This window comes from Periplaneta americana, chromosome 8, assembly GCF_040183065.1.
Source record: "Periplaneta americana isolate PAMFEO1 chromosome 8, P.americana_PAMFEO1_priV1, whole genome shotgun sequence".
Classification (NCBI taxonomy): domain Eukaryota; kingdom Metazoa; phylum Arthropoda; class Insecta; order Blattodea; family Blattidae; genus Periplaneta; species Periplaneta americana.
Genome location: NC_091124.1, coordinates 134,586,464 through 134,604,293, shown reverse-complemented (window position 1 = coordinate 134,604,293; position 17,830 = coordinate 134,586,464). Strand labels below are relative to the sequence as shown.

Genomic DNA, 17,830 nt, shown 5'->3' with positions numbered 1-17,830 from the left:
AATAAATCTCCTTTAGGACATAATCCTAGCACATGACCAAGAGTCTCAGTTGCCTCACATCCTGGAGTTCTACACTGTCGTGAAGTCGTTGTTCGCCCTGGTACTGATCTTAATGCTGCAATATTACATGACATTTTAATGACAGTGGTCCATTCTGATGACGATAATCCTTTTCTGTTACTCATCCAAGAATTTACTTTCGTATCATCTTGGAAAACTGATATTCCTTTTCCTTTATGCTGAAGACTAGCCCAAGCATCATAAGCTTCCTTTTGTAAATGTTTTCTTATTTGAAATCCAGTTTGTGGGACAAAAATTGTTATTATATTCGATTGCTAAATTTAGTAAAGATTCTTCTATCTCGGACACTAAATTTCTATTGATATGAAGATGTTCATCATCAACTTGGAGTAATGTCTTAGTAATATTAAAGTCCTAAATATTAGCCTCCCATTCCATTTTAACCAAGTTCAATCCCCTAATGCAGCTTTAGTAATTGTGACTGTAATGTTGTAATCGATAATCGATTACAAAATGTCCACTTCTACTAAGAACAAAGTGAAGAGCATATATCTGTATATATTATACTGTATGTTCTTACCGTTCTCTTCCATTGGTCTTTTTCTTTTGAAAAAAAAAAAAAAGTATAATCTTCGAATAATTTAGTGATAAACCTCTTCATAACAACAGTTTAATATTAATAATACTTCGATCAATAAAAAAAAAACCTAGCACTTTAAAACAGTTAATTAAATTATAGCACTAAGAAATTATAGATGTATTAATTTGTCCTACAGAATTTATCTGTAATATTGACACTTAATATTTTAGGAGAAAAATTCGCTCCAGCACCAGGGTTCGAACCCGGATCCTTGGCTAACTCAGTGGTCAGGGCGCTTGGTATGTAGAACCAAGGACCCAGGTTCGATCCCCGGCGCCAGAGCGAATTTTTCTCCTAAAATATTAACTAATAAATTAATGAGCACACAAAGCACCAAACAGCAGGTTGAGTGCCGAACTTCACATTGTTGAAACTGCTTCTCAATTGATGTGATGTTTTGAACAAACAATAAAAACATTCCTTTTGTGTCATTATCGCAATGGTTCGAATTTTGTTATCTTTGTTACTGTAGTAAAATGACTTTGAAGTTCTTTCATCTTATTAAAATAAATTTAAAATTATAAACTTGAAATTTTGGCCACAAAGAAAGGTAAAAACTATACTATATAGCTCTCCAATATTTTAAGAGTGTAAAAACTATACTATTTACCCCTCTGAATTTTTGCGGGTAAATCTTACCCCTGCATCCCCCCTGTTGTTGTGCCACTGGAAATGTAATTAAATTGTTTTCATCTTACAAAGTTTCATTGTTCCTAAGGAAGGTATGTTTCTAATAAGTTACTCTTCGTTATAATTAATCGAAAAAGGGACAGGAGTGTTGATGTTTAAAATATCAACAAATTATCTCATACTTTTTTCGATATTTCTTCTTATGCTGTGTATAATATTATGATGAAAAATAAAAATCGTACCTAGTCTACCTTTGCCTGTGAGTGTAGAACTTTCCTTTTGGGTGTAACAGACGAAACATTAGATCCACTTGAATTCCTTCAAGAGACACTACTGCTGTAAGTATTATTGTTCAGCATAGGCCCTTCAGTACACACAGAAAACAGTCCACGTCTTAATTTGAAAAGAAACTAAATCTATCTCGGTTTACAGCGAGAGACCTCAGAGCATATGGTATTAAGGTTTGGACATAATCATGGCTAGTCTTAAAGCAACAACATGCGAATCAGGCGACGTACGAATTCCATTGTTGTACAGTCAGATTAAGATTTTTTAGCTCTATTGAATGACTCAGCTTAAAATTACACCCTGGGTATAAATATTGTGTGCGCAAGAAAGAAAATAATACGTAATGCATCAGTGAGATTTCGCGATGATTTAACTCGGCAACACTGCTTCACTGCCACTGGCTAGTCGACATAGACCGGCTTGAACAAGCTTCGCTTTATATGCTTTTTTATTCTGAAAGTGCTCTAGTAGCAAGTTGTGTCTAGAAAGACATCAGATGGTAAACAAAAATGTACTCAGTAGATTCTATATCAGTATTGTATTTTATTTTTATTCTTATATTCTTCCCACGTTCCAAAATGTCAACTTTGTAACACCTTACAATGGACAGATTCAAAATGGGAATTTTTTGGATAAAGTTGTAGTTGTATGTATTGATAATGCTAGGAACATTACAGTTCGCACAGGAAAGTCAAAATATAACAAGCTGATTCTTAACATAGCACATAAGGAAATTTCTTGGAGAAAGGTACAGTAGAACCCAACTAGTCCGAAATAATTGGAACCGAGGCCTGTACAAATTATCGAAATTTCGGATTAAGGGGGGACAGGAACGATGCAAGCAGGGAAAGTATATCTTATCACCAACCCACCTTTCACTGTTCACCTCTTGTTTAGTTTCGAGGTCATGGCTGGTTATTATCTGCTCTTCGTCAGAAGAAGCTGACAGATTATTAATTTATCATAATAGCATAGAAAACAGGGACTAATTCATTCACTATTTTAATAAAATAACTTGCACTCTGTATTGTAAACTTTGAGTTTCTAAATATTGTAGCATTAAGTTGAGTTTCAGTTCAAATATTCTTTTTTCTCTGCTCTCTCTCTCTCTCTCTTCTTCTTTTTTTTTTTTTTTGTCATGTTCGAACTAGTGGAATTCTACTCCAGGAAAATAATGAATCAGTTTCTTCAATTCTTATTCAAAGAACAAACTGGCAATGAAGTAAAATTTGGAATAACACAATACAAATTAAAATATATTAACGTGATGGAATAGTACATCTTATGTTTGAGAGTCTTGTGAAAGCTAGAACAGATATTTGGTCTTAAATTCTTCGAATGTTGCTCCATTACCAAAACTTAAGTCGTTCTTGATGGTCTAGGGCAGTGGTCATCAGCACTCGCTGAATTCTGCAATGGGTATGCGGCGCCGTCCCGTGTGCACTGTCGTGCAACAGGGAGAGATAGAGAGCATACTTGCTAGCAGCTACAAGAGCACTATAGTGCACTGTATTTTCCGTGGGTAAGAGAGGCTAGCCCCAGCGTGCTCTGTGCTAACAATCCCTGGTCTAGGGGTTCTATTTTCATAGGTTTAATAAAATCCTTAGAATGGCTTTCTGAAGAAATAAGTAAAGCTTTGGTTCTTGTATCGTAAATTTATGGCATGAAAAAGAGCCTTTTCCATGATAGAAGGCTCCACACAGATTTCGTCGGCCGGTTTCATGTCCACATTAAATTTCGATATTGAATAACCTCTGCAATTGAAAGCTTGTTAAATCAAACAAAACTGCTAGTTACTTTTATGAAGTATGTACATATTGCGACATTTACAAGAATACATGATGCACAGACTAAATAACTAGCGTTTGTTTTTTTGCAGTAATACGAAGAAGATAGTGCTCCTAATCCATTAAAATGATTAAGGTGTTTGCCAAAGCAAAAGAGAAAGTCTGTATAGAACTTATACAGTGTGGCTGGTGACAGCTAAAAGTTAAGTTCAACCAATGATTAAGAAGAGAAAACTAAATTTTGATGACAATTAAAAAAAAAAAAAAAGCAATGCAACCAACATAGGAGACCAATCCCAAACATCCACTTGTTATAGAGATAGAAGTTTGTAGAACTCTGTTAGAATTGGAGAATGACTTTGGAGGCCCTCTCCAATGGTAGAGAACACATTCAATTTCGTTTAAGTATGTCAATGCAAAAGCCAGCTTCCAGCTACATTAGTTCCCTGTCAAAATATATTCAGTGGCCTTAAACATACCAATAACAAAGAGATGCTGTTGTTTCAGCACATTGTATGTTTAAAATTGTGGTGCAAAGAGTTGTGACTAGATGAGTAACAAGCAAAATATCTCTTTTTATATCTCACATTAGAGTCATTCCATGTCAAATCGCACAAAATTGTACAAATTTTGACCTTCATATTTCTGATTGCGTTTATATTTTTTTTTACCAACTCTATGGGCCTAATAAACTAACTAGTGTATTTTTATTTCCACCTAGGTCCACATGTTTTTAAAATATTGTATGTTAAAATTCGTTAAAAATGTCGCACAATGAAAAATTTCAAGTATTATATTTCTGAGGATATTGATGTTAAAAAAAATGCATTTAAAAGCTTGAAATACTGTCTTTTGTTAAATATTTACTATTTACTATTTATAATTATTACAAATATTTTTTATGATTCAATTTTTAAAAGTTAGATATCAATGTGAAATAGCTGTATTAAAAATCTAACAAAATGCCTACTATGTGCACTGAAGTATTCCTAATAATTCCAGAAGAAAATCATAATGGGATATCTAATCGTTTAATGGAAATTTAATTTACTTACAAAACAACGTGTAGCAGACTGCTGCAGCAGCAGTGGACAGGAAGTGTTGACCAAGTGCTGAGAGATTTATCGAGTGGATGTTGCAACATTACACCCAGTACGGAACAAGTCACTCGAGAAAACACTGCTAACTTACACTTATATTCACTTATTATGATATCTTTAAATATTTGTACATTTTGTATTTTAAACGTCTGTTTTCATTCACACCACACTTTAAATTTTCACTCGCCTACCTTCTTTCTCGAAAGAAAATTGTTTTACTAAAGCTTCAGTTTTTGACAATGGAATGAAAGAATTTAATCTTAATGTACCGGTTATTGGTTTTAGATTGTGGTATCTGGCTTGCAAATTTTCAGTGTGGTTTGTGTGCTTATTCAGGGGACAAAATATAAATGATATGTTAGAAATGTTTTTTGTGCCCAATCGAACAGTTTTTTTGGTGGTGTTATGGGATCTTGACCGGGTTATAGGTGGCTCTCGTAGCAAGTCTTTTAACAGTTCGACTGCTATTACACTATCAAAGTTCTTTGACAAAGTTCTTTTATAAAATATATGACAGTGTAATGGGTTTTCTTTTATAAAAGTTTCTTTGATAAAAGATATTTTATAAAATGTCAGTGCAACTTGTTATCTTTGATAGAAGATTGCTATCCTTTGAAACAAATATGGCGGAACGCAAATGTAACTAGACTGCTGCTGTCAAAGAAATTCTGATATCGGAGTGTGAAGGAAATTAAATGTTGTAAATAAATAATCTGTATAATATAATAGAGTATTAATATTATATACCGGTAATAATAATATTTTATAATAATTTGTATAACTTTTCAAGTCCTCTCATTGTAGTTCTTTCAATAAGTTCTGATGGATACCTCTCTTATCACGTTTTGCATGGTTTAATCCACGGTTGTTTCTTTTCCAGTAAAATGCTTATGTAATAATTGAAATAATTGTAGCTAAACAAGCATAATACTGTTCTTCATTCATGGTGTTATAAACTTAAGGGGTAAATATTAGTATCAACAAATCATAAATTTAACGCGTAAATATTAGTATTAACAAAACATAAACTTAACGCATAAATGTTACTATCCTCGGAACACATGTTAACTGTTGTGGAATAAGTGTTAGGTGAGCTTTTGTTTCTAATTTTAGATTATTTTTGATAAAATATTTTATAAAAGATTTTATGTAGTGTAATATACCCCAAATCTTATCTTTTATCAAAGATCTTTGATAGTGTAATAGCAGCCTCTTCCAATTCCATCACATGGACCTTTACGATGAGACGTTGCAAAGTGCCATTCAGCGCTAATTCCATAATCGACTTCATGTAAGCAGATATATTTATAATTCATTTTGTTTTTGTCTTGTGAACTTGATCCATCGGAAAAGTAGATAATTTTTCTCATATCATTGAATTCTTGCTTTAAGAAATCGATAGCTTCGGATTGAAAAAATTGAAAGGAATTGGTGTCATTTTTCATGGTTTCTGAATTCACAACAATACTTTTGTGACGAATTTCTGTACCTTCTATGAAATATACTACAAAAGGATGTATTTTGGCTTGGCAGTTATTCCAATACACATATTGTATTGAATCTTGTATTACAAAAGAATAATTTTCAGAAAAGTTTGCAATAACTATGTAATTTTCAGGTTGTACATTTTCTTTGCATTCCGTAAAACTTTCCATGCTCAGTCTTCTAGCAAATGTTTACATATAGGCCTATGGCCACAAATGGTTCATTAGCTGGGAATTGCAAGTGCGCGATGCCTCCGGAAAATAAATTGTTGCAAATGTACGTATTCAATTAATTAAAATATGTCTCAGTGAAACTTACAGCAGAGTCCATATAGGCCAGTTTCTATCTGAAACTTTTCCAATTGACTATGGGCTAAAGCAAGGAGATGCAATATCACCTTTACTTTTTAACTTCGCTCTAGAATATGCCATTAGGAAAGTTCAGGATAACAGAGAGGGTTTGGAATTGAACGGATTACATCAGCTTCTTGTCTATGCGGATGATGTGAATATGTTAGCAGAAAATCCACAAAAGATTAGGGAAAACATGGAAATTTTACTTGAGGCAAGTACAGCGATAGGTTTTGAAGTAAATCCCGAAAAGACAATGTATATGATTATGTCTCGTGATCAGAATATTGTATGAAATCGAAATATAAAAATTGGAGATTTATCCTTAAGAGGTGGAGAAATTCAGATATCTTGGAGCAACAGTAACAAATATAAATCACACTCGGGAAGAAATTAAACACAGAATAAATATAAGAAATACCTGTTATTATTCGGTTGAGAAGTTTTTGTCATCTAATTTGGTGTCAAAAAATCTTTAAGTTAGAATTTATAAAACAGGTTGTTCTGTATGGTTGTGAAACTTGGACTCTCACTCTGAGAGTCGAACAGAAATTAAGAGTGTTTGAGAATAAGGTTCTTAGGGCTAAGAGGGATGAAGTTATAAGAGAATGGAGAAAGTTACACAACACAGAAGTGCAGGCTTCGTATTCTTCACCTGACATAATTAGGAACATTAAACCCAGACATTTCAGATGGGCGGGCATGTGGCACATATGGGTGAATCCAGAAATGCTTATAGAGTATTAGTTGGAAGGCCGGAGGGAAAAAGATCTTTAGGGAGGCCGAGACGTAGACAGGAGGATAATATTAAAATGGATTTGAGGGAAGTGGGATATGATGATAGAGACTGGATTAATCTTGCACAGGATAGGAATCAATGGCGGACTTATGTAAGGGCAGCAATGAACCTCCGGGTACCTTAAAAGCCATTTGTAAGTAAGTAAGCAAGCAAATGTATGTATGCAGATCTCACATTTTTAAATGCATTAGTTTACAGATAATACATCAGGGAACTAATCTACATTTTGTTCAGATTTTTTAACTTGGCTATTTAATGTAGTAATTTCGCTTTGAAAAAGAAATGATTAAAAAATTAGGCCAAATTTTAAGTTTATTTGTGACAGGCCTAAAGTAATAAAAAGTATTGTATTTAGTTTTCCAAATGCACCAAACCCCAAATCTCAACTATATGTAGACACAGATCAACATTAGACAACCGGTATGGACCCAGAATATATTCCACTTTTCGAAAATTAAAAAAATTACACATTCTTTTAGCCAAAACCTCTGGCCATATCAACTTTCTTCTACAATGCAGATCAAACAACATAATTCCCAAAGGTCTATGAGTCAAAGTGCCTTATCATTCGCCCCGCACCAAAAAAATAATCCATAGAACTAATCTGGCCCTCCTCAGAGACAGAATGAACTCACATAGATCCAAAAAAATCTGTCCTCATCGCGGAGTGTAAACGCCTCAGAGAATATTTTTAAACTAATACCACAGAAGAGGACTGCAACAGAATCCTCACGGCGGTCAACAGTTCCTACCAGAAAATACACAAGAAACAATTAGAATCCCATTCCAACAAACTGAACCATCTAAACCGCAGGAACCAAGAAATGATACCCAGTTCGTCAAGTGTCAATCATGTCATCAACCTCTCGAGTTACAACTTGTCAGAAGCAGAATCTTCTATTCTAAATAAAGGACTGAACTTCGCCTTGTCCAACCCAGTCACCAATCTTGACCTATCATGTGCAGCCGAGGCTGCAGCGTCCAAACTTTCAGATCCACAGGCCTCTGAGTACAGGTGGAGAATTAGATCCATGCTCGAGAAATCGAAACCACCTAAACTTAATATACCCCCTGCAGAACGCAAAGCCCTACACAACCTAAAAACTAACCCTAACATCAAAATCCTACCTGCGGACAAAGGAAACTGTACCGTAGTACTCAATACAACTGATTACCAAGAAAAGATCTCCGATTTCCTTCAGAACGAGACCTATACCGAAATACACAAAGACCCCACCACTAAGGTGGAAAACAAAATCAAGAAACTGTTGAACAAACACAAATCTCTTCCCACCGAGTATCTACAAGAAGATTACCCCACGACACAGCAAACCACCACACTTATATGGTCTTCCCAAGATTCATAAACAGGATGTCCCTCTCAGACCCATAGTGAGTTCCATAGGCTCTCCTTGTCATGCCTTAGCTAGATTCTTGTGCAAGATCTTAACACATCTCGCCAGGAAGACGTCCTCCTACGCAAAAAACTCCAGACATTTTGTCGACATCATAAGGAACACCTCTGTAGATATGCACGACACTCTTGTGAGCTTTGAAGTGGTAAGCCTATTTACAAACGTCCCAGTAGATGAAGCTCTTTCCATTGTAAAAAGGAAATTAGAAGCTGACAATAACATCTCTTCGTCCACTCAACTCTCCATAGAGTCAATAATGGAACTACTGGATATTTGTCTTAAGACGACTTATTTTGTTTTTAACAACAGGCTCTTCCAACAGAACGAAGGCATGGCGATGGGTTCCCCTCTCTCCCCTCTCATCAGCAACATCTACATGGAATATTTCGAGGAACTGGCCTTATCTACTGCCAGCCATAAACCTACTCTGTGGCTCCATTATGTAGATGATACATTCATAATATGGCCTCATAGTCCCCAATTATTAGATTGCTTCTTAATACATCTTAACTCACTCCGCCCTTCTATCCAGTTCACGATGGAATTGGAAAAAGACAATTGTCTGCAATTTCTAGATGTATTAGTCACGAGGGACCAAGACAAACTGGCAACCACAGTCTACCGGAAATCCACATCTTCATTTCCAGTCCAACCATCCCACACATGTAAAGAGAGGCATTATATCTACCCTCCTCAACAGGGCTAACTACATCTGTAGTAAAGAATCCGACCTTCAAAATAAAGTACAATCACTCACTAACACTTTTGCAACGAATGGTTATCCCCAAGATATCATCAAAAAGGCCATAAATTATAACCAAAAAAACAAGAGCGATCCTCCCCCTGACCCCTTGAGTACCATAGTTATCCCATATGTAAAAGGCACCTCCGAAAAATTCAAGAAAATCTCCAAGAAATATAACATCAGAGCGGTCTTCAAATCAGAGAGTACACTCAGCCGAATCCTGTCCAACAACAAACCCAAACCTAATTACATGGATACCAGAGACTGCATTTATAACATTCCGTGTGAATACAGTCGCGTGTATATAGGTGAAACGAGCAGACCTCTGTCCGCAAGAATTAAGGAGCACAAGTACAACTTCAAACAATGCCTAATAGATAAATCAAGAATAGTACAACACAGCTTTGAATCCGGACACAAAATAAAGTGGGAAAATACTTCAATCCTACAAACTGAGCGCTCTCTGACTCAGAGGAAATACAAGGAAGCCGCACATATGAGTTTTTCGGACAATGCCATTAGTCAACTTAGTCTAATTCTTCCGGATATTTGGTTACTCATAGTTGAACAAGACATCAGAAATATTCAATACAAGGGGAAGAATGCTGTCACTAACACCACGTAGACCATCTGGGGTCATCTCCACCATTAGACAATGGCAACGTAATGTTGCAGCTTAGTAGTTAGTAGTAGTGTCTGCTACCGCTAGGTGGCAGTAGTAGTTTTTTTCATGTCCTTTGTTACTAGTTTTTCCTTTTTTATCTTTCTTTTATTTTCCATCGCGGTATCATAATACTTGTTCATTTTTTCAGTTCCCCACTCCCTTCTTTTGTGTGTCTTTCATCAAATTTTTAGCCACTTCACGCCCATCCTCTTTATTCCGTTTAGTTTAGTGCCAACATACTGCTAATGACTTCGGGTCTTTCTTAATTATAATCTCCGCCGAAGCCAGGAATCAACAATCAGTCATACAGAATAGCTGTACGTAATGATCCCAACAGTAGGTTTCTTCTTTTCTCTCCTTCCTTCCACCTGAAGACGAAGGGAGAGCCACCCTTCGAAACGTTGTGTCTTAATTTTTGATTGTGACAACCAGCAATGGAAAAAGTCTAAACCTCTCACCTAAACATTAGACACACAGTTCCAAGTGAGCTTATGTAACAGTGCGTGCATAATTTGCGTAATTTAAAATAGTTATAACTACAAAAATAATTAATAATTGTGGAAATAAAACAATACGTGTCTCCTTATTTGATGTCTGGAATTCATGGAAAAAAAAAAAAAAAATGACCATTTACGAGAAGGTCGTGTTTTGTTGCTGTACGATTTGACGTGGAATGACTCATTAATCAATCAGTATAATTTTATTAACCATCAGATTATTTATACTCTCTTGGCAAGTATCAGGGAAAATAATAATCTTAATCAACCAATAGCCTTAATATTAATTATGAAATAATTTTTTGTTAGCTTTTTTTCATATGAGGTGTGACAATTTAATTTCTGGAATGCTTGTGTAAAATAATAATAATATCTGCTTATCTATGCACTAGCAGCTACTATCATCTTTGGAGTAGTGCTACTCCCCTTCCACTGCTATACACTCAGATGGTATGGCCAAACATTTCTGGAACTCGCTTTTTGGAATATATTTCAATTCCCTTTTTGCATGAAGCGGGATGAGAAAAATGTCTGCAAATCTTTGTCCTTTCAAGGCAGTTTTCAGTTTTGAAAAGAACCCTAATCAGAAGGGTATAAGTCAGATGAACTGATTGGATGGTCCAGTTTTGTAACTGATTTATTTTCCAGAAAGTTGCGAGCACTGAGCGCATTATGTGCTGGAACAATGTTATGAAGAAGAATACACTTGTCAGGCTAAAGTTCACATCCTTCCTCCAAACAGAATCACTCAGCCTTTTCAGTACCGGTACTCCTGAATAGCACTATTCGTTAACTGTTTATTCTTGGTCAATTCGTGAAAACTATTTACTTCTAATTAAATAAAGAAACATGGTCCTGAACTGCTTTTCTCAGCTGAGTTGAAATCGGTGTTTTCAACAGCAGTTCGTATGTTTTGTTTCTGGATTATACTGGAAACAGCATGTTTCGGCTCCAGTAATAATCCTGTCAAACATCTGTTCATTTTCCACAAAATCAGTTGTACCAGTAACTTCAAGCTAGCTGTTTTAGGCACCGTATTCACAGATGTTCTTTAAAGTTTAAATTCCTCTGTTGAAATCCATCTCACTTCTCCTCTGTCATTGACATTCACATTTTCGGCCCCAAACTTTTATGTCACTCAAAAATACTGGATACCCTCCCTCTGTACAGAATGTTTACCATACTCCATTGTTAACAGCTCTAATGTTTCACTAGTATATTTTCCGATCTTCACACAAAACTTGATGTTAATAATAGGTGTCTTAGGAGATTTTCCGCCAGCTTTGTCATGGCCTCAGTGGTAGAAAGTATTGTGCCATTTTACAGTTAAGGAATCGCCGTTTCTGCAGACACAAAAAACTGCTATCATTTACCTTAATTTAAAGCAGAGACTCGAAATGCTGTCCCCTCTGTTAAGATGCATGCCTTACATTTTTTAAAAATGTTTGTAGTAACATGTTGAAGTTCTTATTGTGTGAAGTTGGTAATTTTTGTACAAATATTGTCTTTTAATTCAATATTGTATGTGGATGCCTGGCATGCTCTCTCTCTCCAAATAGGTCCTATCACGTCCAATTTGTTTTCAGTAAGAACATGCTTCTATTCAGCAGTGGTCCCGTTGTACGAAGTCTTGCTACTAATTTGTAAACCACAGATCTACTAAGTGTCAGGGAATTTGGAAATTTTCTACGGAAGTGTCCTTGATGTCTTCTCCAATTTTCACGTTTGGCAAATGTATTGTATATGAACAGATACTGTTCAGCCGAATACATATTATCACAATAGAGTCAATGACATTACACTACTGACCTAATGAGCAAGTATAAGTTGGAGTGTGAGCAGGAATGAGAGCTTGTTTGTATGCATGATTCATGTGGTAACTACATAGTACTGCATTTTCTATTTTCTCCAAACTCCCTGTATGTCAAAACCCATACAATGTTCTAAAATTCTATTAATCATTTTTACGCTAAGACTAGAACACAGCCATGTACGTATTATTACACTCATTACTCAGTAGCGAACTGGTCTATGACTTGAGCATACACTGGCAAAAATATGTCCAAACATATCTAGCTACATGCTTTTGCCCAACTTGCAACACATGCAACACTACAAGGTCATTCTGAAAACTAAATTGCCACACTCGTAAAATATATGAGGGTGATTAAAAACTATAACAAGAGCTCTCATGGACAAACTTAATTTCACAGGCAGATATACTGACACACAATAGTAGAGCACAGGTACGCAATACTTTTCAACATAGTCACCATGCTTGTCCAAACATCTGTTTCAACAGTAGACCAAGATATTGATGCCAACATAGAAGAAATCTGCATCAAGTCCCTTAATGCTAAGTCATGATGTCTCGATGAATGGCTGTATCAGTGTTGAATCACTGGGGGCCAGGTTGGGCTGTAAGAAAAACAGTCCAGTACCTCCCACAGGAAGCGACGTAACAATTCACGCATGGGCAATGTGCACAGCATTGTTCATGAGCAGTTGGGTTACCGAAAGACGTATTCATGGTGTGCCAAGGCAACTCACAGAAGATCACAAAGCCACCCGGATGGGATCATCTCTCATGCACTTCATATGGTTTCATGAGGAAGGAGTGCTATTCCTGCACTGTATCATTACAGGGGATGAAACGTGGATGCATCATGTGACACCAGACATGAAGCAAGCATTGGAAAAATGCATTGTCTGCATATCGCAAGAAATTCCGAACAGCTTCATCCGCAAAGAAAGATCTGGTGAGATCTTCTGGGACCACAATAGCGTGTTTCTGGTTGACCATATAGTCATGCAGCAAACTGTCTTGACGTGCTTCAGGGACATGACACAGATTTCTTCTATGCTGGCATTGATGCCTTGGTCTACTGTTGGAACAAGTGTTTGGACAAACATTGTGACTATATTGAGAAGTAATGTGTACCAGTGCCCTACTACTGTGTACCAGTGTATTTGCCTGTGAAATAAAGTTTGTCCATGAGAACTCTTGTCACCTTACTTTTTTAAGCATCCTCGATCTTCTCCAATACTCCAGGAAAAATAAAAATTATCATAAACATATATTTCGAAAGAAACAATGTGTATTCAGTCTGAGCAGATCATGCACAGATACTGTTTTCAACACAACACAACATTCTTTTTTTTTCTGAATCTTGATATGGTGCATATGGCAATATGTAGATCGAACCTATGGGACTATCTTAGAAAAATATAATATACCACAAAATATAGAAAATAACTATGGTACATGTATACGAAAATATGGATCAAAATTAAAAGAACTAACCGTATGAAGAGTGGCACTTTTCTTAATTAACAAGAGACTCCATCATGGATTTGGACTCTCCCCATTGCTTTTCATCTTCAATACAAGTTATATACTAAAAGAGTGTTCCAAAGAACAAGTAACATGGGAGATACTGGACCATTCTCCTTATAGACCCGACCTGGTAGTGAGAATTTTATTATAATGATTTCATTTGGGAACGTCCAGGTGTTGCTAGCAAATAGTGACAATGAGAATTTGACAAAATTGACGATATATTTCAAGAATATAGTATAAAATTTTCCTGCAGCAAAACAAAGTTATGATAATGCAAGGGAGTCCCATGAGATGAGCAACGGCATCTAATGAAAGACAAATTATACAAGTTACTGCTTTTAAGACTTGGAATGAGACATAACGAATTTCAAAATGAATGTTGAGTTGGAGGAAAAGTGATGAAATATAATACATTTTATTAAGTAATTTAAACATTCTGGAAATATGTCCTCTCGAAATCTGTTCTTTTACATGAAATTAAAACTTGAGTCCTGAGGACATAAGACAGAAAAAGAACAAAATCAGAACAAATTACATTTCACATAAAGATAGACTCTATATATATATATATATATATATATATATATAATATTTAAAATTAATACACTAAAAATATAGTAGAAATGTTATCATAGACAATAAAAAATTTCGTCCAGGAGAGTGGTGTTAGAAAATGTATCCATCTCACTAGTAGCATTACCTCGGTGAATGGCAATTCCTACACACTGTCGCAGGAATTCGGTAGAATGTGGGTCTCCGATAAGGAACTTTAGTTCACTGCCAATATTAAAGTGCTGTGGCTCAACATTTATATTTAATAATCCAATTGGTTGTTTTCAAATTTGAGTGTAATAACATTTTTCTCATGATAAATTACAATACCTACCATCAAGTACTTTATCAGTTTATTTGTTACTATATAAAATGTACTATGAGATATGTTGTTTATTTTTGTTACCATAATTCATCTCCATTATTTCTATCCTTTATCCACTTGTAACATTGTAACATCATCTCTTATTATACAAATGAAAGAGCATGGGAACCTTCTAATGGGTAGTAGTTTAACTGCAATGTGATTTAAAGGAAACATACGTTTACTACTTTCACTACGTAATTTCTACAAAATTATTTGCATTGTCTATTACACGAAATACTTAAAAATTCTATTACAAACATTCCAAAAACTTTTTTAAAATTGAAGTGCAGGCCTATATCACAATTAACGCAATATCTTTTAAATGATCAGTTTCAAATAAGTTTCAGTAGGAAATTCAACTTTCATTTAGAATATATAACTTATATAATTTATTCATTGCTATTTACTATAGAATCTGAACTACCTCAATGAAATGATATCTTGTATTACATTTGTTTCATTCATATCCAAAAAATAGTAAACTGTGATATACTGTACTTCAAACAAAATTTAAAATACTAATACATACCAGTTTTTGCGAACAGAAATGCTGAGTAGGCACCAAACAATGTAGTGTAAGAAAACTGAAAACCTGAAACATATTAAGAAAACAACATACCGGTATGTATATATGACGAATGAAATATTTCTACTAAATAGTTGAAAAAGGTAATGTACCGTAAATATGCCGAATGGCCAATTGTTGTGCTTTATCGTTAGTGTTCTTACTTATGCTTATGGTCTGTATCATCAGTACCAGTCTTCTATGGATGTGGAGTATAGGGTATGGTGGTGGAAAATGGTTGGGATGCCATTGTGTTGTTTATTATGATATCAAAGAGTGTGTGTGAATTGAAATGTAATATGTGTATTAAGTGCCAGTATATGTTGTTTGTGTGTTCTTGTATATTTATTATAACAGGTGGTTCAAAACTCGCAGTACAGCCTATTATTTCAAGAGTTGACAGAAAAATGAAAATCTGAATACACAAATGTGGATTGGGCATGGGGACCCACCTTTTGGCGTTATTACACAAACATGTCCGTCATCTTGAAATCCGCCATTTTGAATTGACGTCAATGTTTTTAAATGGGAAGGGGGTCTTGTGATATATCAGACACTACCAGAATTTTCTCACGAATTCATTCCTGTAATCAGATTTCATCTAACTATTATGGTTTAGGCGTTATTGACATTCAAGTTCTGAAAACCTATTCTATTAGAGGTGACATATAATGACATTGTCGAAGCAGGAGCAAATTGAAGTGATCCTGATCTCTGGTGAAAGAAGCAATTGAGTCATTGAAGTAGATTTCAACAAGCACCACCCAGAGACCACCAATTTCGCATAACACTGTTGCATGCCTCCTATCCAAATTCAAGGAAACTAGAAGTGTTTCTGATAAGCGACATAGTGGTCATCCCAAATCCGCTACTGATAAGACACCTCGGCGATGGTCCTGGCTGCCTTTGCGAAAAGCCCTCAATGCAGCACTCAATGTCTCAAAGTAAAATTGGTGTTAGTCATTCCTCCATTATGCATACTCTTCACAGCAAAAGATGAGACCCATTTAAGATCCAAATGCTGCAAAAACTTTCTGAGGATGATCCAGACGAACGTGTCTAGATCTGCATGTGGGTATTACGTCAACATGAGCAAAACCCTTCATTCCCACAGAGTATCCTATTCAGTGACGAGATAATGTTTTATGTCAGTGGCGAGGTTAAACGTAGAATCACTGATAATGGAGTAATGAAAAAAGCCACTGAACTGACTCATCCAATGTCGCTGGAGATGTGAAAATCATGGTGTGGTGTGAAATATAGGGCACCTGTGTGGTTGGATCAATCTTCATCGATGGAACCCTTAATTCCAAGGGTATTTGGAAATGCTGAGAGACAATGTCTTTTCTTCCTTTTAAATGAAGATGGTATGTCCCCTTCATTTTCGTGCTCCTGCACACTATGGGATAATTGCTCGTCAGTGGCTAGTTGTCCAGGCCAGGACAATGGCCCAGTAGAATGGCCATCAAGATATCCCGACCTCACATCTCTGAACTTTTATTTGTGGGGGAATTTGAAGCAACTCGTGTACACAGAGAAAATTAGTGATGTTGACCATCTGGAACAAAGAATTACGCAATGCTGCAGCGAGATCTCATCAGAAGTGCTTCTGTGAATGTCTGCTGACTGGATTAGGCCACTGGAGTTATGGTTGGTATATTGAGCAGTCCAGTGCCAACTTTGGATGCCAATAACGACTAAACCTTAACAGTTAGGTGAAATCTAATTACAGGAATGAATATGTGGGATAATTTTGGTAGTTCTTGATATATCACAAGACCCTCTCTTTTCATTTAAAAACATTTACGTAAATTCAAAATGGACGATTTCAAGATGGCGGCTATGTTTGTATAATACCCCAAAACGAGGGCCCCATCCCAATTCACATTGATGTATTCTAATGTTTCATTTTTCTTACAACTTTTGGACTACTCTGTATTTCATATTATTCAACAGCAAGTCCCAGAAAAGGTTCTTGGTGTTTCTGCCAGCCAGTTAGTGGCAAGACTCCCTCTTCATTGCTGCCACTGAATCTGCAAACTCAGAGCACTTCGCCAATTAAAACTTACATACAGTTGTGTGTGTGTGTGTGTTCAAAAAGTATGGAATATTTTTCATAACTTCTTAAATTTTAATTAAAAAAAAAAGTTTTATACAAAAGCTGTTGGAGATAAATAACACAATATGATACCAATGTTCGAAAAAAGTTAGTTATTCAGGCATACAGGGTGTGACAGTAAACTTTATTTTTTTATGCTCGACCATGCCAAAATGTAGTAATTATACACCAGGTAGCAGTCCTTTAATGCATGTCATTAAAGTACACCTACTCATTAAAGTACAGGTGTTCAGCCAATGACAAGTCAGCTTACAGGTGTTCAGCCAATGACAAGTCAGCTTTGTACCGTTATAAAACCGCAAGTATCGATTATTCTCGGATATGCAATCGAAAGAGAATTAGCGAAAAGTCACGGAGGCTGGAAATCCAATACTATCGCAGAAGGTTATGTTCTGTTACTATAATAATTAGCGTTAATTGTAAATAATATTCAAATAAATTCAATTTGTCATCTCGTTTTTCAATG

General features: G+C 35.7%; 1 protein-coding gene across 6 annotated transcripts in view; it reads right to left on the bottom strand.

Annotated features, from left to right (window-relative positions):
- The window catches only part of Sras (Ras converting CAAX endopeptidase Sras), a 168,787-nt gene that overhangs the window by 56,929 nt on the left and 94,028 nt on the right, over positions 1-17,830 (bottom strand). For all 6 annotated transcript variants that reach the window (XM_069833671.1, XM_069833670.1, XM_069833668.1 and 3 more), the window contains one exon: positions 15,210-15,272. In XM_069833671.1, coding sequence (XP_069689772.1) covers positions 15,210-15,272 — 63 coding nt within the window. The remainder of the gene's footprint in view (positions 1-15,209; positions 15,273-17,830) is intronic.